General features: G+C 53.5%; 5 protein-coding genes across 5 annotated transcripts; 4 read left to right on the forward strand and 1 right to left on the reverse strand.

Annotated features, from left to right (window-relative positions):
• Nucleotides 1–165: 165 nt before the first annotated feature.
• Nucleotides 166–1635, reverse strand: NECHADRAFT_35107 (uncharacterized protein; the record flags this gene model as incomplete). The annotated part of the gene is made up of 3 exons (XM_003053132.1): nucleotides 166–1008; nucleotides 1154–1482; nucleotides 1533–1635. Coding segments are annotated over 3 exons (1275 nt in total), but the record flags the coding sequence as incomplete, so codon positions are not given.
• A 5732-nt stretch (nucleotides 1636–7367) lies between these two features.
• Nucleotides 7368–8164, forward strand: NECHADRAFT_92014 (uncharacterized protein; the record flags this gene model as incomplete). Its single annotated transcript, XM_003052632.1, has 3 exons — nucleotides 7368–7469; nucleotides 7893–8085; nucleotides 8130–8164. The coding sequence occupies 3 exons, from the start codon at nucleotides 7368–7370 to the stop codon at nucleotides 8162–8164; spliced, it is 330 nt and encodes a 109-aa protein (XP_003052678.1).
• Nucleotides 8165–9847: 1683 nt separating this feature from the next.
• On the forward strand, nucleotides 9848–11873 carry NECHADRAFT_103816 (uncharacterized protein; the record flags this gene model as incomplete). Its single annotated transcript, XM_003052633.1, has 4 exons — nucleotides 9848–9900; nucleotides 10262–10461; nucleotides 10523–10560; nucleotides 10620–11873. 4 exons carry the CDS (start codon nucleotides 9848–9850, stop codon nucleotides 11787–11789), a joined length of 1461 nt encoding a protein of 486 aa, XP_003052679.1. The 3' UTR covers nucleotides 11790–11873.
• Nucleotides 11874–13343: 1470 nt separating this feature from the next.
• Nucleotides 13344–14901, forward strand: NECHADRAFT_36280 (uncharacterized protein; the record flags this gene model as incomplete). Its single annotated transcript, XM_003052634.1, has 4 exons — nucleotides 13344–13837; nucleotides 13889–14361; nucleotides 14427–14643; nucleotides 14691–14901. The coding sequence occupies 4 exons, from the start codon at nucleotides 13344–13346 to the stop codon at nucleotides 14899–14901; spliced, it is 1395 nt and encodes a 464-aa protein (XP_003052680.1).
• Nucleotides 14902–16731: 1830 nt separating this feature from the next.
• Nucleotides 16732–17808, forward strand: NECHADRAFT_77914 (uncharacterized protein; the record flags this gene model as incomplete). Its single annotated transcript, XM_003052635.1, has 3 exons — nucleotides 16732–16995; nucleotides 17060–17165; nucleotides 17246–17808. The coding sequence occupies 3 exons, from the start codon at nucleotides 16732–16734 to the stop codon at nucleotides 17806–17808; spliced, it is 933 nt and encodes a 310-aa protein (XP_003052681.1).
• Between the last annotated feature and the right edge of the window lie 4724 nt (nucleotides 17809–22532).

Below are 22532 nucleotides of genomic sequence, written 5' to 3' on the forward strand. Positions count from 1 at the left end.
CGTCGTTTGGAATATCGTGCTGGGCTTTTCGCGGACCTCGTCCTTCTCACGCCTGAAACCCAGAGCCGCAGCGAGACCTCCACCAGCAGCCAAAGTGGTAACCGCAGCAACAACTGACGTGGAGAAGCCCTGGAACTGAGGCACAACGCCCTTGTTTGATGTCTCGTCGAGGAACATCCAAACCGTGAAGGCCAAGAGGCCACCGGCGAGGAGAATTGTGAGAATTGAAGCTCCCGCCTTGTCTCCTCCAGTGATCGGGTCCCAGTTAACTTCAGGGGTTGTACGTCCAATATCTGCAGAGCCACCACCTGGGTCACCCTTACTTGTACCTCCGGTATCCTGCGTCAAGGGGGCGGGGCGACTCTCGATCATGCACGAAAGAGTGACTTCCAAAGCGGCCATTTGCTGACCGACACTCGTAGAACCTTCAAACTTGTCCTTGGTCCAGTAAAGACCACACATTCGTTTGTTGCTCCCTCCAGTACAGACCTTCGTCGCGGCGACAGCTGAGGTTCGCAGGAGAGGCATGATCATGTCAGCGGTGTACGGGGCCCACTGAGTGGTGACAGCTAGCCATCGGCTCAGATATGCCTTGAAAGACCGCTGATCGAGGTTGCAAAGTTTGACGGGCTCACAGGCGACCTCTGACATGATGTTTTTTTCAGTGCCCGCAAAGAAAATCTTGACACCTTCGAGGAGGTTGTCGAGGCGATCCTTCCAGACTTGGCTCTCGGTAAAGTTGTACATGGCGGCAGCACCGAGGATGAAACCGCCAGCGTTGTACGAAAACTGGTAGGGCACGATCTTGGAGCACGAGTTTCCAGTATGAGCGCCGTCATACACGTAGAATGACTTGGGGTCGATGAATTTGACCTTCTCCATCCAGTCATAGGTGGTCTCGGCCCAGTCTGCATAACTGCTGTTGCCGGTGAAGAGGGCGAGACGTGCGGCCAAGGCGAAGAAACATGCTTGAGAAATGGAATTTTTGTAGTCGTAACCGTTGTTCCACTAAGTCCAAGAATGGGGCCTGATTAGCTTTCATTCACACCACGTAGAGCGATGGTGGCCAGGATCTAGAAGCGCTCAGACAGCGCCACGGAACCTGACAGACCAGACGAGGAAAGTTAAATAATTGACCAAGAATTATACGCACCTGGAAGATCTGCCATCGCAAACCACCGCCACAGTGCTCCGTATCCCAACGAGCGGCTTGGGTGTTGAAGACGGCCTGGGCGAGGGCGAGCCATTGCGGCTGATCGGCATCAGGATGAGGAAAATTGTATTCGGCGGCCGACATGACGGAGAGGCCCCAGAATCCCTGATCATCGTTTCCTTCGGTTCTGGTCTGGTTAAGGGGCATGTAATCGTTGTGGTCGCCGACTTGGAAGAGTAGTGCCTGTTTGGTGAGGGCAACATATTCGTCGTCGCCTGTGTAGGCCCAGTAATCGATGAGGGATCCCATCATGGCACCAGTATACCACCCTGTGAGAGGCGATTAGCATCAGGGCACAAAAGCTGAAGAATCGACGTACAGTAGTAAGGCTCAGGAAGCAGGCCTGGAGTACCGCCAGGCTCATGGCCGTGATACATGCCGACCAAGTCGGCGGCAATGTCCTTTGCGATGGACTTGATAGAAGCTAGAGAGTTCTAATGTTAGCCTGCCTGCGCAGTCTTCAGCACCAAGTCACGGCAGGGCGGAACGTACAAGTCGAGTTGGGATCCAATTCGAAGGCGGCGGCGGCGAGGCCATTGAACATCATCAGCAGAGTCGCCATGAGCGCGCCAGCCCCGAGCCTAGGCTCCGATCCCCATGTCAGACGCATGGTGAAAGAGAGAAGCGAGCGACGATGAGCTCAACGACGACGACAATGCGCATCGAGCTTCATGAGGAGGAATGAAGCGACGAGAGGGCGAGGCGAGCGTCGAAGAAGAAGAGTGAGACGGACGACCAAGAAAGGTGACCAAGAAAGGATTGGATAGATGGGATGGGATGGATGACGGCAAAGGGCGGAGGGAGGGGGGCGGCGCCTGAACTTGAGCGGAGGGGCCGGGATGGCTAAAGAACGGCGGGCGGGAAACCAGGGGAAGGAAGGAGCTACTGTAGGTACTGCAGTTTAGGTAGGTAGGTACTTTACAAGCGAGTGGACGGATCGGATATAACTGAACCCAAGATTGTGAATCCAGAAGGTGAAAAGAAGAGAGTGAGAGATAAAAAACAGAGACAGGGCAAGACAGGATGATGGATGGAGCCAAGAAACAAGAACCCCAGAGTGGTGCGTGTATGCACAGGACAACAAAAAGGATGGTAAAAGTTGTGTGTGTGGGCAGCGGAACGACTGGCTCGTGTTGTTGAAGCTCACTGATGGACATCCCAGCCCATTCTGACAGGAGGACCAGCAAAGCAAAAAAGCTAAAAAGGACGTTTCCCGGGGCCAGGCCAGGGGCGGCTGAAGAGGATCGTGTACAGCCTCTGCACGCATGCTGGCGGTACCTGTCAGCGGCCATTTCTAGCGCCAGTCTCACTCCGACGCACGCGTATAATAAATAGGTAGGGCTACCCATTCGAGACCCATCGGCTGAGATGCCCAGCGATCATCCCCACTCAATGGCCCCCTTGCCCAGGCCACGAGATTTCCCAATACGAGGGGAGCAACTTGGGATGGCGTCCCCGGCTCCACCTTGTCGATACGGGGGCTACGTTGGGAAAGGTGCCGCCTAGACGGGATAAGCTTGAAATGAATCTCTCATCAGAGACTCGTAAGGCACGGAGCCTGGTGCGTAGGGCAACTGCTGCTAGGAGGGAGGAGCAAGCTTTCACCCGGTAGCTTTACTAAGCTTATACGAAGTCTGGGTAGGTACTTGGAGAATACAAGCAGAATGGTGGTTTAGGTAACAGGCGAGTAAGCCAACACAAAAAAGCCATTGTTTGGTCACAGATCAAGCATCGGCTGCGTGCATGAGTGGCTGGGAGGGAACAGGACAAAGACTCTCTCGCTGCCCTCGACTCGCCTGGTCGCCTCGCCTCGTCTGACATGGACTGACCTTGATGGGATGTCCGACCGGCATCCATGCGAAAACCGAAATTTGCATTGAGCCGGGGGCCACAAGCTGAACGAGGCTGTGACGTAGTGTTCCACCTGTCTTGTCTTGTCTTGCCTCTGTTGTGCCCCAATCTTTTCGATGTGGAACGCTCGGCTTTGTTTTGTCTTTGATTTCTTGTCCGTCTCTTTCGCTCTGCTTTCGGTTTCAAGCCGCGCCGCATCACATTCCCAGCAACAGGGGCCATGGAACACATTTTTATCGACTGGCTTCGACGTGGCCGAACGCGTCACTAACATGCAGGTGCGTGCATGATGTGGAGTGACGACTGGAAGCCCGTGAAAGATGCTGCATTACCTTTTTGGGATGGAAGCGGCCGGCCCTGGGCGCTTCGGATCCTCGGCCGAATGATCATTTGCGTTCGGGTGGGGCTTGACCATTTGATTGGCTGCTGACATTGCTGACAAAGCTTCGAGCAATGCATCTCAATTGAGCTTGAGCAATCTCTCTCTGCTCAATGCTCACTTCTGGTGGATGTGTTGTTGCGAGATTCATATTTTATGAGTGCAACGCGAATTTCATCCAATGGACTGCCCAATTTCTCTTCTCAACTGTTACAACTTATGTTGTGCCTTCCCCACAGATAGATCCAGTTGCTGCAACGTCAGACGCCAGACAACCATCGATTGTGCAACTGCTACAAAAGCTCCCTGGGACTGAACACCAAAAAAGATATAGAAACAGCAGGTAGGGCTCTCTGTGATGCCTAGGCGAGTGTTGGCGACACAACCAGGCGCCTGTACTACGGCATATTGCAACTCGAGAATGCGTAAATCTCGCGATTCACGATGACCCCATGTTTTAGTTCATCCATCCATGGCTTGTGGGCCGAACCAAGCGAAATTGTTTTTCATATAAGAGTCTTGGGCTGTAGCAGTCTGAAGTCATCTCGGATAGTGAAATTTTGCTGGTGTTGAGAATGACTATGCGTGACCATGAGCCAACCATCCAATCAGAACGATAGTTCACTCTCCAGAAACCAAAGGACTCGACAGATTGAAGTGATAAGCGAGACTAGATAGGGGATCGAGAAGCCATCAGTGATCTATTGAAACCAAGGAGTCTCTCGACCCAGCTCAAGACTATTACTGGGACCATGAATTACATCTGGGGTTGTGTTTCAGGGCTCAGGGGGATCTCTCAAGGCTCGCCGGCCGGCCGTTACCCCTAGCTCAACCTCAAATAACTCCTTACGAGTTCTCATGGTGTTCGCCTATGACAACTAGCCCAGGAAAGCGATATATTCCGTCGTCTGAGGGGTTAGATTAGCAACCGAGTGTCTACTAGACCGGGAACCCTCGAATTACTCCTTCCGTCACCAGTGCTTTTTGCTGGCAGATGGCCCACTCTGCCTGCTTCTCGTTGCATACGCAGCCTCAGTGGTTGAAGCTATTGGCTAATCATCAGTTGCCTTGCACCGGGTAGGTACTGACCAGGCCATAATGGATCACCTCAGTTCAAGGCCCTCGGAAAAGGTGATCTGCGTTCAGATACATTGATACCATGATGGCGAGGGGGGTCAAGACGGTGACTTAGGAGCTTATATCTGGCCCCTTCAATTGTTGACCGAGAGGTCATAGTCCACATGCAAGTATTTCTTGGAATTGTGCATGGGAATATGCGAGCTCCGGACATTCTGGCCGTGGAGGACTGCCTTGGTCACCAGGTGTTGATATCTGGTTATTGGCAAGTGTCGCTTTGATGAGAATGAAATAGCAATGGGTTATGACGCATACAGCACGCCACAAGCTTGCTTCTGAGCTTATAGCGATGCTTCAAGCGACGCGGCTGATCTCAAGTCGTTGGCTTTGAGTGGAGAGCAGGACATCGCACTCACACTTGAGGAGGTCGAGTAGTTTGAGGATCTGCTTCAGTTCTTTGATCGCATGGCTTTATGTACAGATAAGAAGGTGGGCACATGAGCTTTAGTCTCCTTGCAGTTGAATTGGCTCGTAATGAGATCGCCTGCGCTCATCCCAGAGGCTGGGAATCGGCTGGATAGTGACTGGTAACTAGATGGAGTACTCGCAGGGAGTTCCCTTGCGAGAGGTGATGTAAACAAGCTCCTGCTCAATAACCTAATTTAAGAAGCTCGGCGCAAGATTGCTAAGGAGTTCAGGATGTACCACTTGTGCAAGAGTCGGAGTAGGTTCTGTTCGTACTCAAGAGGTGTCACGATACATCAAACACTATTGGTCGCCTGCCCCAAGTATCACTAAGGGCAAAGGAGAAGATATTGATCATATCGAATTAGCAACGTCATATGACTGATATCTTTGTGTGACAACGAAGAATGCCGAAAGCACTTGTACGTCTTAATATAAACGGGCAAGTACCTTACAGAGACTCTAAGAGTACTCTATGTCGCCCTATATGTTTCAATCATACCCTAAGAGAAGGTTTATATCATAAGGGTAAGAGATTCCTACCAGAATTGCCTACTCATAGACCTGGTGGCAGATGAGATAGTTGGGCTGGTGCGTTTCAAATGTGCGCCTTAGGATGATCGGAAGCGGCGGCATCTCAGAGACGCTCTCATAGAGAGCCCGAGGCCGTCTAGTACTCGGGAGTCTATGGTGTCGAATTTGATATGCCGGGCTAAGCCTGAAACCCGAGCTCCCGTACGGATGAGGGAAGACGAGGCAATATCGCCCCGATGCTTCCGCTGAATGACGTTGCTCACGGCGAACTTGCCTATCATGAAAGTATACATTATACTCTCTAGATTATCGTTTCTAATCCTGATAATTTAATATTCAGCGTCATGCCCACTGTTTTAGACGAGTTCTCGCTTGTCGCCATAGTGAAGCCAAGTCTTGGCAATGTGAGGCCATTGGTGAGGGAACATTTAAAGATCAAGATCAAGATCAATGCGCCAACACACTATTAAGCTCATGGCCATGGTGGGTTCACCAAATGTAATGTGATCTGGAAGTTTCGCACTTTCTTCTACGCCCTGGGAGTGCATATGGCGGCATCAGCAGGTTTTGGCTATCTGCTTTGGGTTCTTCATCGGCTGACTGGATGGCGAAGGTCTCGCCACACTGCGTAAGTCATCGTATGCCAGGCACATCCAATGCCTGATTGCGCATTCGGATGTGGCAAGCACTTATAGATGCGTTTGATCAACAGAAGAAGACAGCTATTTGACGTTTCAAATGCCCTGCCTGGGTGCACAGCATAAGATAGATATGCGTCTCATCTTTAAGCATGGTTGCCGTGGCGCCTGAAACCGAGGGCATGAGCCTTGAGACAGCTCGCAAGCGCTGAGCTAAGATTTATTCATGGCTGAGGCAACCCTTGGCTGGTGGCTGGGGAGGATGGTGCGTAAAATATTCAAGCATTTTTACGCGAAAGAGAAAGCAAAGTTGAGTATTTTATTTCGACCTCCTGGCTGGGATCCGAATACGCAGCCTGTCGGCGCTTTGGCCTTCTGTCCTAAAATGGGTAGCAAAGTTGGCACCTGAGGCATCACATGGGACCGTCATCAGCCGGTTCTTTTACCAGCCTCGCAACAAGGCCTTGGCGTGGAGGGTACATGTTCTTCTAGTCATGGTGAAAGGCTGCGGCAAAGGAGAAAGAAGCACGGGGACGACGGCCCCTCTTTGGCGGTTGTTCTCTCCCTGCGGTGGCTTTTATTGATCGTTTGTCAAAGAAGAAGCACAAGAGACCAAACACGTTGAGCGTTTTCGTAAGCCTCTCGCCAAGAGCAAAGATAGATGCCTGCACGTACCCGAAAGACTGCGACGCAACGCAATGTACGGATAGTTAAAGTCCGTAGGTGGTAGAGGTGGTCACCAGGCAGCCAATTCAGCCAATTCAAACTCAGCAAAAACCCGGCCCCCCCGTCCAGTTCAGTTCAAGTTCCCGCCGTCTCCGTGCGCTGCCCGCCCAGGCCTAGGCCTCGTCACCCTCTGCAGCGCCTCGCAACGCCCACGCCCACTCCAAAAACAGCCCTGGGGCTGGAGCACTGCCCTTCAACCTGGTCGTAAGGACCTCCACTACCACCTACCCTACCTACCTACCTACGTAACTTGGGTACTTAGTAACCTTACTCGTTTCGCCTTGGCCAGCGCAACGTCTCACAATCAACTTCCCACCTCCAACCTCTCTACGCCAGCCTCTTCCCTCTCGCATACCACACACGACTACACGACCACGACCACGACCACGACCTCAACCTCTATCTCCTCTGCATCGCCAATTTCTGCGTCGCTCCGATCGATACAACCTACCTATTTTCCAGTAACCTCCCGACTACAGCCAAAATGCCCGAGCAGGAAGCCCCCTACGACCCCTACATCCCCAGCGGCCAGGCCGGCGCTCAACAGGGTGCTGGCGGCAATGCCAGGACGCAGGCCCTCCAAGCTGTAAGTTGATTCTGATGATTTTCCGTGATGCGCGGCGATGCCTGTGTATGGATTGCGAGATCTGGCGACCTGTGACGATGATGACAGCCCCTTTCGGCAACGAGCGCCAATTGAACAAGTCGCAATCTGGTCGCTCTTTCAGCCTCGAACCGCTAGCTGCGCAGTTCTGGACGATTCCATGTTCTCTGGAGCTTGGATTTCCTTAGGAAAAGTGTCGCCAGCTGGTATTCGAGGAGCTTGAGTCTGGATCGCTCGGCCTCCTCTCGTGGAGCCTTGCTTACGCATGTCATCTCATCGAATGGTGCTCGGTCTCCAGATCTAGCGGCTCGCGGTGATCGGAACCGATTTCTCGCTATCCATCGCAGTCCCGGCTTGCGCCACTAGAGTACTCATGTCTGTTCAACATGCTGATACATATCACAGCAAATCGATGACACCGTCGGTGTGATGCGTGACAACATCAACAAAGTTTCCCAACGTGGCGAGCGACTCGATGCCCTTCAGGACAAGACCGACAACCTGGCCGTCTCGGCGCAAGGTTTCCGCCGGGGAGCCAACAGAGTCCGCAAGCAGATGTGGTGGAAGGACATGAAGATGCGCATGTGCCTGATTGTTGGTATCATCATCCTGCTGGTAGTTATTATTGTCCCTATTGGTAAGTTTCGATGCTCCAGGCAACTCAACTCAAATGCTAACCTTAATAGTTGTGACCAAGGGTTGATTGATACCTTGCTCTGCTGCTTTGGGTACTTGGTCCTCACGATTCACACGCTGGGATATGACGACGTCGAATATCGCAAGCTACGACCATGGGAAATGGAACTTTTGGGCAACTGGCCATTACTGCAACGGAATATGATTTGAGCACGGTGGAGTTTGTTCGCGTTGGCCCCCCCGGTCATGTTATGCTGGCCGCTATTTGCTCCGAGGAGCTATACGCCGATGACGCACTCTCGGTGTTGTTCCTGGAGACGCCAGGCCGGGCTGGATGTATGATTGAGGTTAGGCGTTCCCGATTAATTGAGATGTATACCTTTCTGCTGGATCTTTGATTCATAGCATAGCTCTGTCTGTCTCTTGGTTGCGTGAGGGATCTTTTGAATGCAATGCACTGTCAGCTTGGTCCACAGATCCAGCAGGAACTTTGTCTTGGGGGCCTTGAGGCTCTACTATTTGTAGTTAGAAGTCCGAGGTGGTCCCTATGGAGTTTTCAACGCTTAGCAGGGTGGTATCAACTTCCTCGTGGCAAGCCTGTCGAGGCCGAGACACGAATTCTGCGTCACCGGCAACCGAGCTTCTGACGAACGAGATGCAAAGCTGAACCAGAAATTCCGCCGAAGGTGGAACCGGCATGCACATATCATGACGGGCCGGTGAAGGACCAGCAAAGGAGAAGCCTCGGTGCCCGCTCAAGCGGCCATGGGCCCCGGGCTGGCGTCATATCCAAGGTGGGTTCGGCGTTCCGTAGCCCTGAGACCATCTGCAGGTCGATAGATTGATAATGCCGGCTGATTGATAATGCCTCATCGCGACCTGCCCTTTTTTTTTTCTTTTCCTTCCCTGCCTCAACCGGTAGTTGACACACTAGCTCGGCTACTCTCGCGGCACGCGTGGGATGAATCTGGCGCCATCATGAAATCCACGTCGACAACGTGGGTTGAGAGAGGGATCGACGGGTGAAGGGAAGTGATGGTCCCTTGCCCAGACTTGAACCCCCAAATTTTTAAAGGCACAACGTGGGTAGGTGTCACGAAGGGTTGCTCTCGTTCTGAATAACTTGTCCGAGAGTGTCACGACTCAGATGCAGCCGGTTAAAGAAAATTTTGTGTATCATCGATCGAGTGGAAACCTGCAACCAAGGCACCGGCAACTGGGGACTAGACCTCTTGGAAGCTAGGCCGGGTCTCTTCCCGATAGAACCACAGTTGCATCCAATGTTCCCTCGGTACAGTTTTCAGTGGATTTGGTACCTACTTGCTAGGATCTTTGCTAGTGCTGCGAGCTGCTGTGCGCCTCTTGCGAAGCGGTCTCGGGGAGGGGCAAAAAGTTGAGGGTGAAAGAATTACTTGGCAGATCTACTTGAGGTTTCGTGGAAATGGCTCATCGGTTGCAGCTTGTGACAGTGATAAGAAGAGAGAGTCATGAAATAAGAAGACCGTAATGATTCTTTGAGAATGCCACTATTCTCACTGGTATAAAAGTTTACTGAGGGTGGTTATCTAAAGAAAGAGCTTGGGTTTAACAAAGTGGTATTCTTCAACTAGGGCCGTGAGAGCACTGACGTTGGCACGTATTCACGAGAAAAAGATGAGAGACGGAGTCAAGTATCTCTGGCAAAAAATGTCCCTAAATTTGATAAAAAAAATACTCAAAGACTTATGATATTATTCCTTATTTTTATGTCTTATTTAGCTTTTAATTTGATCATTATGTGAGCACTCTTTACTGAGTGCAGGCGTTCGGGTGGTGGGTGGTGTTACGTACCTAGGTACCTAGCCCAGGTATTTTCTGCCCCGCCCCCAGAGTCAGAGGCTCCGCCGTTCTTAAAAGAGTCACAACCTCCCCGATACCAATTCTTCCTCAACACCCAACCCTCCCCCCGTCCTCACGACCGCCGCCGAGTCAATTGGCATCTATAACCAGAGGAAGATGTTGCCTGCCGGTTTTCGACGAGCTGCCCCCGCGGCACGTGCCGCCACCGCCGTCACTGCCCGTATCGCGACCCGCCTCACGAACCAACGAGCCTTCTCGACGAGCCGAGCTCTCCTAACCACTTCGCCTGGTCGAGATAGGACCCGAGAGATTGTCGCGCAGACAGTGAGCAGCATTGGCAGCAAGCGTGAGGGTCAGCAGTACCTCAAGCTCTTCACCTCGGTCTCGTCGAAGAAGTTTGCTGTCATCAAGGTCGGTGGAGCCATCTTGACCGAGCACTTGGACGAGCTCTGTTCTAGTATCTGTTTCCTCACCGAGCTCGGGCTTTTCCCAATTTTAGGTGAGGAATCTTGCACCATATGATATCAAATGAAAATAGACTAATCAATTCCCAATTTTAGTACATGGGGGAGGGCCGCAGCTCAACCGCCTGCTGGAGGTTAGTTGACCCTACTGATGACCTCGCCGGAATGGTAACTCAGCTTAGTACGAGAGAAGGAGGCCGGTGTTGAGCCCCAGTTCGAGGAGGGCATCCGGGTCACCGACGCCAAGACTCTGGGTGTTGCTCGTAAGCTGTTCCTTGAGGAGAACCTGAAGCTTATTAACCGCCTTGATGAGCTTGGTGTTCCTACCCGATCCATCAGCGGTGCCTTCATAGCCGACTACCTCGACAAGGAGAAGTGGCAATATGTTGGGAAGATCACCAGGGTCAACAAGGACGCCATTGAGAAGTCCATCGAGGCTGGCTACGTTCCCGTCCTTACCTCCATGGCTGAGACTGAGGATGGCCGTCTCCTTAACGTCAACGCCGATGTTGCTGCCGCCGAGCTTGCCCGTGCCCTGGAGCCATTGAAGATCGTGTATCTGTCTGAGAAGGGAGGCCTGTTTGATGGTGATGGCGAGAAGATCTCGGCCATCAACTTGGACGCCGAGTTTGATCACCTTATGTCCCAAAGCTGGTGCCGCTATGGGTTACGACTTAAGATAAGGCAAAGTAAGGAGCTTTTAGACACCTTGCCTCGCAGTTCCTCGGTTGCCATCATCCACCCCAGTGATTTGCAGAAGGAGCTTTTCACTGACTCTGGTGCTGGTACCCTGATCCGCCGCGGTGACAAGATTCAGAAGGTTGAGTCTATCAGCGAGATCAGCGATCTTGCCAAGTTCAAGCAGACCCTTGTGAGGGACCGAGAAGGCCTTGATGCCGAGGCTACTGTTGACCGATTTGTGGATCTCCTGGCATCGAAAGATTTCAGCGCCTACTATGATGATGCCATGCAGTGCTTGGCCATTGTCCTTCCTGCTAGCGAGGAGCGAGCCGTCGCCACTCTGGCTACTCTCAATATCACCAAGTCTGGTTGGTTGAGCAACGTTGCTGAGAACGTGTTTGCCGCCATCAAGAAGGACCACCCTAGCCTGGCCTGGACTGTCAGCGAAGAGGACGAGAACCTCACCTGGTTCTTCGAGAAGGCCGACGGAAGCTTCAACAAGAACGGAAGTGTTCTGTTCTACTACGGATGCGATCTCCGCTCTGATGCCCTCGTCCCCATCTACGACGACTTTGTCGCCCACGGCCGAGCCATGCTCGGTGACACCAACCTGGAGTCCCGGCTCCGAAGCGCGGCCCAGACTGCCAGCAAGGCTCTCAACGCCTCACAAAGCCGAACCTAAACTGATCGGCCGGGTGTCCAGCGAGGTTAGAAAGGGGGGATTGTTCTTGGGAGTTTTACACGGGGAGCGGATGGAATGGATACTTGACCGGCACGCGCAAGAGCCAGAGTCAAATAGGTAGTTAGAAGCGGGTTTTACTCTGCATTGAATCTATTTTTTTTTCTCGCAACGTTCAAGACTTTTCTTCTGCAACATGTTTTGGTCGTGGACCAAGATTAGTATAGAAATGAAGAGTCTCATCAACTTATTCTCACATCATCGTATGCGGAAGCAGTCTTATCGTCACGACTGCTTCAGAGGTGGCCGCTGACCACCGAAGCCGGATGAACTGTGTACAGGGCCAGTGGACATCGCATGTCTTTGACAGGCACACGGGGAAAGAAGTAAATGAGACGCCCGAGTGTTTAAAGAATTACCTAACTCTTGATAAACATAATAAATTAGTTTATAAAAAAGTAGTATAAAATAATGTAATAATTGGGAGATTTTTATATATTTTTGTTATAGTTTATTGAATATATTTAGAGGAGGATCAAGTAACATATTCGTCCTGTCTCGCTTTTTCCTTGACCCAGGTGACAGGTTACGTTACTTGGCAACTCTTGTCTATCGTTGGCGGTGACTCCGTAGTCGAGGTTGTTGATCATCGTCGCCCGCTTAGTGAGAGCACGAGTCCCATGTATATCACAACCAACATCGTCTTATAATCCGGATATGTTTCGCCGCGAGGTACAGGGGTATCGATTGTCACTGTCACTGCTACCCACACTCGCCAACCCCGACTCTTACAATTGTCTCTAAGCCAATGTACTTTAGGTCATAAGCTGCGATCTCACATGCATTTCACCATGAAGTCGGTAGCTATGCTGCGCTGCCCCGCATCACCACGGGTGTCACGGCAATTGCCATGTTCCAAGACTCAGGTTCCTCGGTAGTCTCTACTACGCATCTCTAGCCAAACGCCAGCTTTTAATTCTTAAGCTACCACAGCGTATTCCTTGGTGTAACTGACCTATACCGGAGTCCAGACCACCTCCTCCTCTCATCCTAGTGACGCCCCGTGGCGGCAAGGTCATGGCTTGGGGAAAAGTACCGTAGCACGGGCTGATGCTCAGCTCTACCCAATTGGTGAACCCCGATGATAGCCATCCTTGCTTGAATGACTGAAACTGTGGTTGCAGCCTCGGTGATGTGACAGCTGTCTAGTCCTGGCAGGTACGAGGCATAACTGCCGTCCTTGTCGTATATAACTGTGAGGCGTGCCCTCGTGGTTCGAGGCTTGTTATCCTTGGTCCTCCAAGCTTAGAGCATCTGATATCAAGCGACGCCGCAGCCTCGTCACCCAACATGTCGAACATATACAAAGAGCAGACATACTTGCTCTTAGTGCAGCTCGGTTCACTGTACATCCTCTTGACCCTCGTCGAACACTTTGTGTTGCAACCCTCAGGCCTTCATGTCGTCCCCATCACCATGCCGCATCCCCTCTGGGTGGTCACGCTCCTGACGCCCGCGATTCTTTATCTACGCTCCAAGTACTACTGGCTTCATTGGATGCGAGTCCATGATACCCAGCCTGCGCCCGTCTACCCCCACCGGGACCGGCTGCTCGGCATCGACTGGATGCTCGAGATGTCAAAGGCAATCAGGTCACACTCGATTCTGCAGCTCTGGGATGGGCTGTTCTCGAGCTTGGGCAACACCTTCTGGACCAAAAACGTCGGCGCGTGGATCATCATGACAAACGAGCCCGAGAACGTCAAGGCGCTGCTGTCAGGGCAGTTCGAGACGTGGCAGATTGCCGGCGTGAGGCAGGCAGCTATGGTGCTCGCTCTGGGGCCGAATGCCATCTTTTCGGTTAACGGTCACGCCTGGCATGATGCGAGGACCATGATGCGACCGAGTTTTGTGAGGAATCAGATTGCCGACCTGGAGTGCACCGACAGACATGTTGAGGCATTCCTGGATAGGATACCGAGAGATGGACAAGCGGTAGACCTTCAGGAGTTGCTGTACATGTTCACCATGGATATCTCGACCGACTTTATGTGAGTGTTCTCCGAGGCGCCTTCAACCCGTGTAACTAACCACGAGGGCAGGTTTGGCTACTCAACCAACATCTTGTCGGATCCCTCTTCGGAAGCCCTTGACTTCACTCGTTCCTTCGACTATGCCCTCCTCTCCGCAGCGCAGCGTGCTCGCTTAGGCTGGATTGTTTTGCTTATGCCAGATAGAAAGCTCAACGAGGCTGCTGCAACCTGCAGGCGATTCATCGACCGCTACGTGAAGGAAGCACTTGCTTCAAGCAGGGAAAAGGAGAGGCCTTATGTGTTTATGAACGAGATGTTCGCCTCAGGGGCTTCGCAGGAGTATGTCCGAGATCAGCTACTTGCCATGATCCTTGGTGGAAGAGACACTAGCGCCAGCACCATGAGCTCGTTATTCTGGATTTTGGCACGGCGGCCAGATGTGGTCGAGAAGCTAAGGGCCGAGATTGCGGGACTGGATGGTCGAAAGCCGACTTGGGAAGAGTTGAAGGAACTCAAGTACCTCAACATGGTGTTGAAGGAAGGTATGTCGAGGATTATTCTAACTTTGGCTCCAAGCAAGACGATACTGACCGACTTTGCTCGACAGCTTTGAGATTATGGGCTCCTGTGTCAACAAACTCGAGAGAAGCTGTAAAAGACACAGTTCTTCCCAAGGGCGGTGGGCCAGATGGGCAATCCCCCCTATTTGTCCCCAAAGGCACGGCATGCCGGTGGTCGAGCTATAGTCTTCACCGACGTAAGGACATCTATGGCGACGACGCAGAAGAGTTCAAGCCCGAGAGGTGGGAGTCACTCCGAGCAAAGTATGGTCCCCATTGTTGACAATGAACCAACGCTGACTTACAAACAGATGGGAGTATATCCCGTTTAGCGGCGGGCCTCGGATCTGCATCGGCCAGCAGTTTGCTCTAACGCAAATGTCATACTTGATCACTCGACTATTCCAGACGTTTGAATCAATGGAGGCGGCGGATGATAAGCCCATGCTGCAAAGTGTCAGCACAACAATCGCTTTGGTCAATGGATGTTGGGTTCGGCTGACTCCAGTCGGGGCAAGCTGAGTCTCATGTTCACGACTCTTTAGCCATACCAAAGTTCAGGGTTCCCTTTCTAGAAAATCACGATAGATTAACAAGACTCGATGATCAGTTGAAAGCCCAAATTGTGCCATCAGTGTCAAGATGGATCTCGCAGTGCCTGCCAGCTGCCAACAGCCGTCAAGCTTCCCACCCGGTATCGCATATTTTTCCTTCGTTGTTGTCCTGGTGAACTTCTTGTTTGGTTTCTTCAACTTGTTTGAAAACAATACCGTCCATCATCTCGTTTGGCATTACCCTTTTTGCTCGAGATAGCTCAACACTCTTAATTGGCTTGCGTAGCTTTCTCTTCTCGCGCTCTCATCATCCCTTCGATCACTCGATCTTTGCTGGAACTCTTCCTCGATATCAAACCACATCAACAACTCATCACCGTCGTCGTCATCAAGACTGATCATGATGGAGAACCGCGCCACCACTGAAACTTCCGACGTCCCAGGCCTCGAGGCCCAGCCCGCGGGGAATCTGACTGGTCTGGAGATCGCTCTCATCACTGTGACCGTCGTCTGCTTCGTCCTTCTCATCTCGGCCGTCTTCATCTGCCGAAGCGTCGATCAGCGCCGTCGCATTGGGGGCCCGCTGACACGCCTCGAGGAGGGCAATGCGAAGAAGAAACGCCAGGCGCGTCAGAAGAATGAAGGACAGGGCCAGGTCCAGGTCCAGCAGCCCGCCAAGGGTTGGTCTTTCGGAATCAAGCTTTTGGGTAAGTCCGCATGTTAGTCGGTGATCAAGGAGGAGTCGGTGCTGACGACGCTGGTGATAGATGTGATCAAGGGCAAGAAGGCCAATCAGCCCTCCCAGGGCCCCCCTGACAATGTTGTCGGCCAAGGAAACGAAGACATCAACATGACTTCGGTTCAAGCGGCAACCGATTCGGCTACCCGCGTCTAAGCTAGGCATCCAGCATTGTCAACGTCGTCTGGTCAAGGTCTTTGTCGGAACATGGGTTCAAAAGCAGGGCAACAAGAGGCCAGTGCGATATCGAGCATGGCGGCAGGGATAGACTGCAGGGCTTCAGTGGCGCTGGAGTTTCTTTCATCCAAAGGAGGAGCGTCGGCTTTGTTGCACAGTTCAGGGAGTGATCGGCAGACGGACAAAGAAGCATCCACCCTTCAAAGGATCGGGAGACATCTCGGTTTAGGCGGTGTTGTGATGCTGCATGACGGTCTGGGGTATCGAAGTAAGGTGTAGTTAGATCAAACAAATGGATCTCATGAAACGTGCCCTGGTTTGAACCATGTCTGGAGATAGAACGGACATGACAGAGAGGTCGAAGGATTCTGTCCAATGCTACGTCGATGTGCAAGTTCCAAGTGTTTGAGATAAGCAGCAGGTATTTGGCATCCTAACTTGGATGCCAAGTAACATCATTAGCACTTGGGCTATCCTGAGCAATTCATTGTGGGAGTATTTCCTCGTTTTCTTTTGGGGTAATTATCTTGAAAGAGGAGGGAAAAGACCCAAAGCCACACAGATCGTGCAGTCTTTTCTAACTATTTACTCAATCCTTCTATCGAGAATAAAGCCACATTTTCTAGATACCTACCTATTTAATCCTTGCATTAACTTAGACAAAGGCCGTGAATATGTGACGCTTGCCTCTTAAGTTGGGGGGTGTTGTGGTGGCAGGTGCACTTGTCGCGTCAATGCTGCACTCACGTGATCACCTGTCAAGAACTCCAGACAGCCACCACCGCCCGCCAACCCGTTGCTTCCTTTGAGTTTGTTCAACTTCACGACGCGACAACCCCCCGTTCATTCTCAACCACATCAGGCCTCGCACATCCGACCTAAATGGCTTCGCGTTCGCCGTCGCGTGGCCGCTATCGGTCTCGCACTCGGTCGCCGACACCGCGCTCTGAGTACTCGCGTTCTCCCCAACGTCGTCCCCGTCATGACTCGCGTTCTCCTGTTCGATCGCCATCCCCGCCGCGCCGCAACGGTCGCTACAGGAGCCGCAGCCGTAGCCGCAGCTGGAGTCGTGGCCGTGACCGTGACCGTGGTCGTGACCGCAGTGAACGAGGCCGGAGTGGCTCCCCGCTCGCAAAGAGCACCAAGGTATGTGCTCCTTTTCCTGGGCGTATTACCACCCCGGAGCGGAGGTTAACCTCCTTGCGACCAGATTGTGGTGGAGCGCCTGTCCAAGAACATCAACGAACAGCACCTCTACGAGATTTTCGGGCAATTCGGTCGCATCAGGGACCTGGATCTTCCCATTAATCGCACTTGTAAGATAATCACAAAATGCCCCCGTCTTTGCAGCACCCATGTCCCTGGTCCTTGACATTGACTAATTGCCCGGGTAAAGTTGGCACCAATCGTGGAACTGCATACATCCTCTTTGACTACGAGGCCGATGCTGAGGCCGCCATCGCCCACATGCATGAGGCGCAGGTAGACGGCGCGACCATCAACGTCTCTATAGTGCTTCCCCGTCGCAAGCTCTCTCCGGCTCCTCCCACCGCCCGACGTGGAGCCAACATCGATCCCAGAGTTCCCTTTGCTGGGCCGCGTGGGGGCCCCCCCGGTATGGGTGCTGGAGGCGGCCCAGGAGGTATGGGCGGCGGAGGGGGTCGTCGTCGCATGTCTCCAGGAGGTCGGTATGGGGCTAGGTCGGACGTATACCGCCCAGGATCGCGCTCCCCTTCGAGATCGTCAGCTGGGCCACCTCCTTCTCGAGGTGGTGGGAGCCGGTATCGTAGTCGGTCAAACAACTCTTACTCATCCAAGTCACGCTCCAGATCCCCAGCTCCTAGACGGCGAGGAGGCGGTGGCCGCCACGACGAGCACGACGACAGACGCCGCAGCAACAGTCGTAACAGCTACGGTAGCCACGGTGATCGCAGTCGATCTCGCAGCCGCCGCAGATGAGAGACGACATCCGGCAAGGCAAGACAAAGTGTACATACGTATTTGACAGGCTTCCGATTGGCGTTTACAGAGGAATTATAGGGCAGGGAAGAGGGCCTAGGATTTAATTAGCTCCCAAAACAAGTTGGTGGTCAACTACCCTCCTCTCGGTTGACAAAGCTGACGGATATAGTCGCATCAAGATTGATGCATGACCAACTCGATGAGAGGTGCCGCCTTGAGGGTTCTCGGGACCCTGGTCCATCATATTGCAGCTCGGACCTTTTCCCAGTCGCGTTGGTTGGCAGAGTCGAGTCGAGTCTACCTAATGGCCCCATTCAGTACCAAATTGCAGCAATTGTTGATGATTTGCGTGACGTCGCTCTATCGTTCATGGTTCATGGGTTTTTTGCCACAGGCGGCGGTGCAGCCGAGGTCAAGGCCAAGGAAAGGAAGGAATGGAATGGAACGGGAGGACGGGGACGGTCGGTTCTGTTGACGAGTCGAGGCAAGTCGTCTCGTCCGCGTGGATCTCTCACCGGTGATGATGATCCGCGATGGATATGGATGCTTGTCCTTCCCTGCTTGTCTCCAGGGACGGGACAGGACAGGACAGGACAGCATGGCTATCCCTTTGACGCTGTGCTGACGCCGCCTAGCTGCAGTAGCTTCTTTTCTTGTACGAACGCACATCGAGCCTTCAAGGATCAACTAGATCGCATCTATCATTTGTCACTCCCTGGTCCACCGTCGAGACATTTTAGTGTGGGGATGGGTACTGGCATAGCATCCATGGTACGTTTGGCGGGTCTAGACTTGGCAGTTCCCGCGTCTCCGTGATGGCTCACAGCAACCTTTACCCACCTTCACCAGCCGACGCCGCCGCCTTGCAGTGACGGCGGTAGCGCGGCATAAATAGCAACTAGAAGCATGGTGACGCGAGGAGACGGTCGAGCTAACCCCGACTAGGCTCGCAGCACGGGCTCAGCTTTGTCCCCTTGGTCGAGAAGGGGGGTGCCCTCTCTTATAGGGCTGAGGGAGGGCCGCCTCTGAACACCAACTGGCGATCCTGCGACTCAGCCCTTGCAGGCAAGATCCATGAAACGACTCGGCCGGGCAGGGCATGATGCTCTAGCTTGGCCCGAGGTACCATTCAAGGAGCCCGCTGCTGTCAGTGTGCCACCACTCCCGTTTTGACAGTTCGTCAGCCCCCTCCCATCCACGAAAGGACGAGAGGCCTGAGCCATCGGAGTCGGCGCCAACTATGGCTCAGCTGGGAAGGCCCAACACGGTGGATGTGTTGAAGCGAGCGCTGAGATTCGATGCGGAACGAGGTCTGACACCATCAGCACTGCGCTGAGTCGATGGTATTGGCGCACATCTCGCGACATGTATCGCCACCTTTACACCTTTGCGCCTCTTGTCTACTCGGGAGTACATGGTTGTCGGCGAGTGTCGGCTCACTGTGCGCCTTGGAGACGACAGCAGGGCGTCTTACAACGTAGCACCCGCCGCAGCGCAGCGCAAGGCATCACGGGCAACTCCAGCGCAGTTCAGCGCCGCTCATTGAGTACGAGTCCGACCCTACGCAATGACAACCACCACACTTCCGACTTGGGGAGGGGAGAGGAGGGGGGCTTCACATCCATCCACCCACCGTCACAGCTACCCATACCCACCGACCAAGAGCTTCCTCCAGCATGTGATCCATCCGCATGGTAGCCAATGGCGGGAGCCCGGGTTCCAGGATGGTCAAGCAGCAGGAGGGAAAAGCTCCTAGCTCGTCCCACCAGCGTTGCAAGTTTCACCGTCCGGCCGCCGCAGGGGGTCATCTCCCCGATATTTTGCTTGAGCGTCCTCTAAATGCCTCTCTATCCCCTTCTCCTTCTCTGCCTCTTCCAAGGAGCTTGTGAGATGTCCCAAGGGAACAGACGGCTCGGTCGATTCTCGGCTTTAGCGTCCGGTCTCGCAGTATTACCGCTTCAGGACTGTTGCATGGTACGACGAAGGCATGTGTGTGGCGCATCGTCTGTCGTTGTCTCTGGGCGCGGCGCCGCTGCTGGCTGAAGCCTGGATGAATGGAGCTGGGCGGGCGGTTGGCGGTCGGCGTTCGGCGGCGACGGAGGGCAGGGCACTCTCACTCAGCCTGGCATGGCATGGCATGGCATGGCACTCTCGCTCGGTTCTGGAACACGAAATATTGGCGAGGATCCTAGTACGTGCCAGTCGGTTATGCTACCGAGAAGTTGACAGTGTGGCTGCTTGTTGTTTGTGGACGACAATGATGATGTTGGTGAGCTGCGGTCAGCCAAGTCCCATGTCTGTCAGCCATACCATATCGATACAGACGACCCCACTGATGCGGCGTCTTGGTACCCCAAGTTGGAGAGGCGAGGTGAGGTGTGTGTGATGGGGAAGGGGGATGTGATCTCAGCCTGATTGCCTGTATGTGTAAGGTAGGTATGGATGACTTGACTTACTGACCGACCGATGACAGACGGACGGCCTCTAGTCATCACAAGCATTGCCGCTGTGCTGTGTGCGTGTGAACACTTCTGCGCTTCTTGCTTGGCTGCCCTGGGCGTCACGGACTCCCTGTCACCCACACGAACTCCACGCGGCCGCCCGCTTCTCTCAGACCTGCCACAGGATAGCGTCTCCCAGGAGGATGGATACTATACTCTTAGTTGAGCCTCAAATCACCGAGGGCGTGTCACAGCTAGCGCGGGTGCGCGCGCTGCTGCTGCGTCCATCGGTCTGTATGTCATGTCTGCCAATGCCTTGCCTTGGCTTGGCCTCTCACGCATCAACCCCTTCCCATGACATACATGGCCTTCCCTTACTTGGACTGGCTTCCTCACCTCCCCGGCCAGGCCCTGAACCCTACCCAGCTGCTCGGCTCTACTCATCTAGGCAACATATTCGCCGTTCCAGCTCAGTTCCCCTCACGCCTACGCCCCCTCTGACCACCTGATGCGCCCGGCGCAGTCCCAGTCCCAGTCCTCGTCGCTGTGAACCACTGCCTCGGGTATGACGATGGGTGATGCTGGGGGGATATACATGGCGGGCAGCGGATGTAGGTGCCGCGGGCTACACCATGACCATGCGCGGCTGGCGGCGTAGAGGAAGGCGGATAGACGGGAGCTGCGCTGCTTGGTCTCTGTTTGGTGAGGAGCAAGCACCCAGCTTCTACTCTTGTACAGTCCAATCCAGCCCAGCCCACATCCTAGTACCTACATGTCGTGCCATGGATGCCGTCCGAGAGCCAGAGAGAGGTGAGCCTCATTAGGTACCTGGAGCAGACAGACGCACCGATTCACTGAGAAGCTCGGGGAAGGGGGGTAAGCCACGGTCGTTGACGAATATAACCTCACGGCCTGCGGGCAAAGCCTTCTCCAAATCCGTGTTTCCCACCCCCTCTCTCTCTTTCCCTCTCTCTCTCTCTCGGTCTATCTAAGTGTCAACCTCTTTATATAATCTCTCCTTGTCCTTTTCCTCTTTTTCGCTTCATCATTTCTACTCTTTGACTATCAAACCATACACTGATGGATCCTGCTATACTCTCTCCTCGCACACTCATGATTCTTGACATGCGAAGGATCCCACTGCCACCAACTTGTCTTGCTCAACCCCAAGATCCTGACCCTCCGCCTACGCCCCCAGGAGGCCCACGCGTCCCTCCTCCACAACCAAACCCGCCTCCTTCTCCTCCGCACAGCTGGGTTCTGTGATGGATGCGAATCTCTGGGGGGAAACTCTGTTGGAGATGAGCTTTTCTTTCTCCTCATGCCGCCACCATCTTGCGTGTGTCTGTCTGTCTGCCTTGTTCTTCTCTCGGCCGATCAAGCCTCATCCAGCTGCCCGGAGCGGAGCGGCAAGGCAAGGAATCCTGTTTCCTTCTTTCTCGAAGCCAAGATCTTGGCCCCCCCAGGAGGAGCTTACCTTACACACACACACCCTGGTCCCGCCACCCGGGAGTTTTGTCTTGGGGATCTACAGAGTGTGCTCCTCGTGGGAAAGGGCAAAGAAACGGCGGGAGAGGGGTGAAGGGGAAGGGGGAGCCCAGCTTTCCCATGTCCCGTGGGGCGATCACGCCAGGGTTGAAGATGTGACCCCCAAACACAGAACGAGCCACACACACGACAACGGCAGCGACGGACACGGCCTGGGTTTACAAAGATCTGCGTATTTTTGGGGGGGAAGCGGAAGCAAACTGCGCTTGTGGGGGGGGAAGTCGGTCCCTCGGACGGCAAGCCCAGTTGAAGGTCTTGGCGCATGAACGACGGAGATGTTGCCCTGTGTGGCGTGGGTTATCGGGGGTTCGGGAGGGGGGTAAGGTACAGGGTTTGGGGAGGGGGGCGTCTTATATCTAATATGGTTCTATTGTTTCTGGGAGGGACAGGTCCTTTTTCGATAGGCGGCGGCTGGAGTTTTATGGGAGGGGGGAACTGGATATGGAGGGGGAGGGCATCAGGTCATGACTATTGCAACACCGGATATATCGTGTGCATGTGTTTTTTTCTTTTCTTTACCGATTGATACTCTACTTTCAGCTCAGCTGGGCACTCATTATAGTACATGACATTACATGAAACCCTATCGCCCGTTTAGGGAGGCCTCAAGAAAAAGAGTGTGGAAACATGCGGGACCGTTTTTGGCACTCTCGGGCTGTGTATTGTGTGATAATGACCAAAGGCGGCCTAGGTATTGGACACTTTGACTTGCCTATTACGAAACACAGGCAC

This window comes from Fusarium vanettenii (assembly GCF_000151355.1).
Source record: "Fusarium vanettenii 77-13-4 chromosome 3 genomic scaffold NECHAsca_2_chr3_3_0, whole genome shotgun sequence".
Classification (NCBI taxonomy): domain Eukaryota; kingdom Fungi; phylum Ascomycota; class Sordariomycetes; order Hypocreales; family Nectriaceae; genus Fusarium; species Fusarium vanettenii.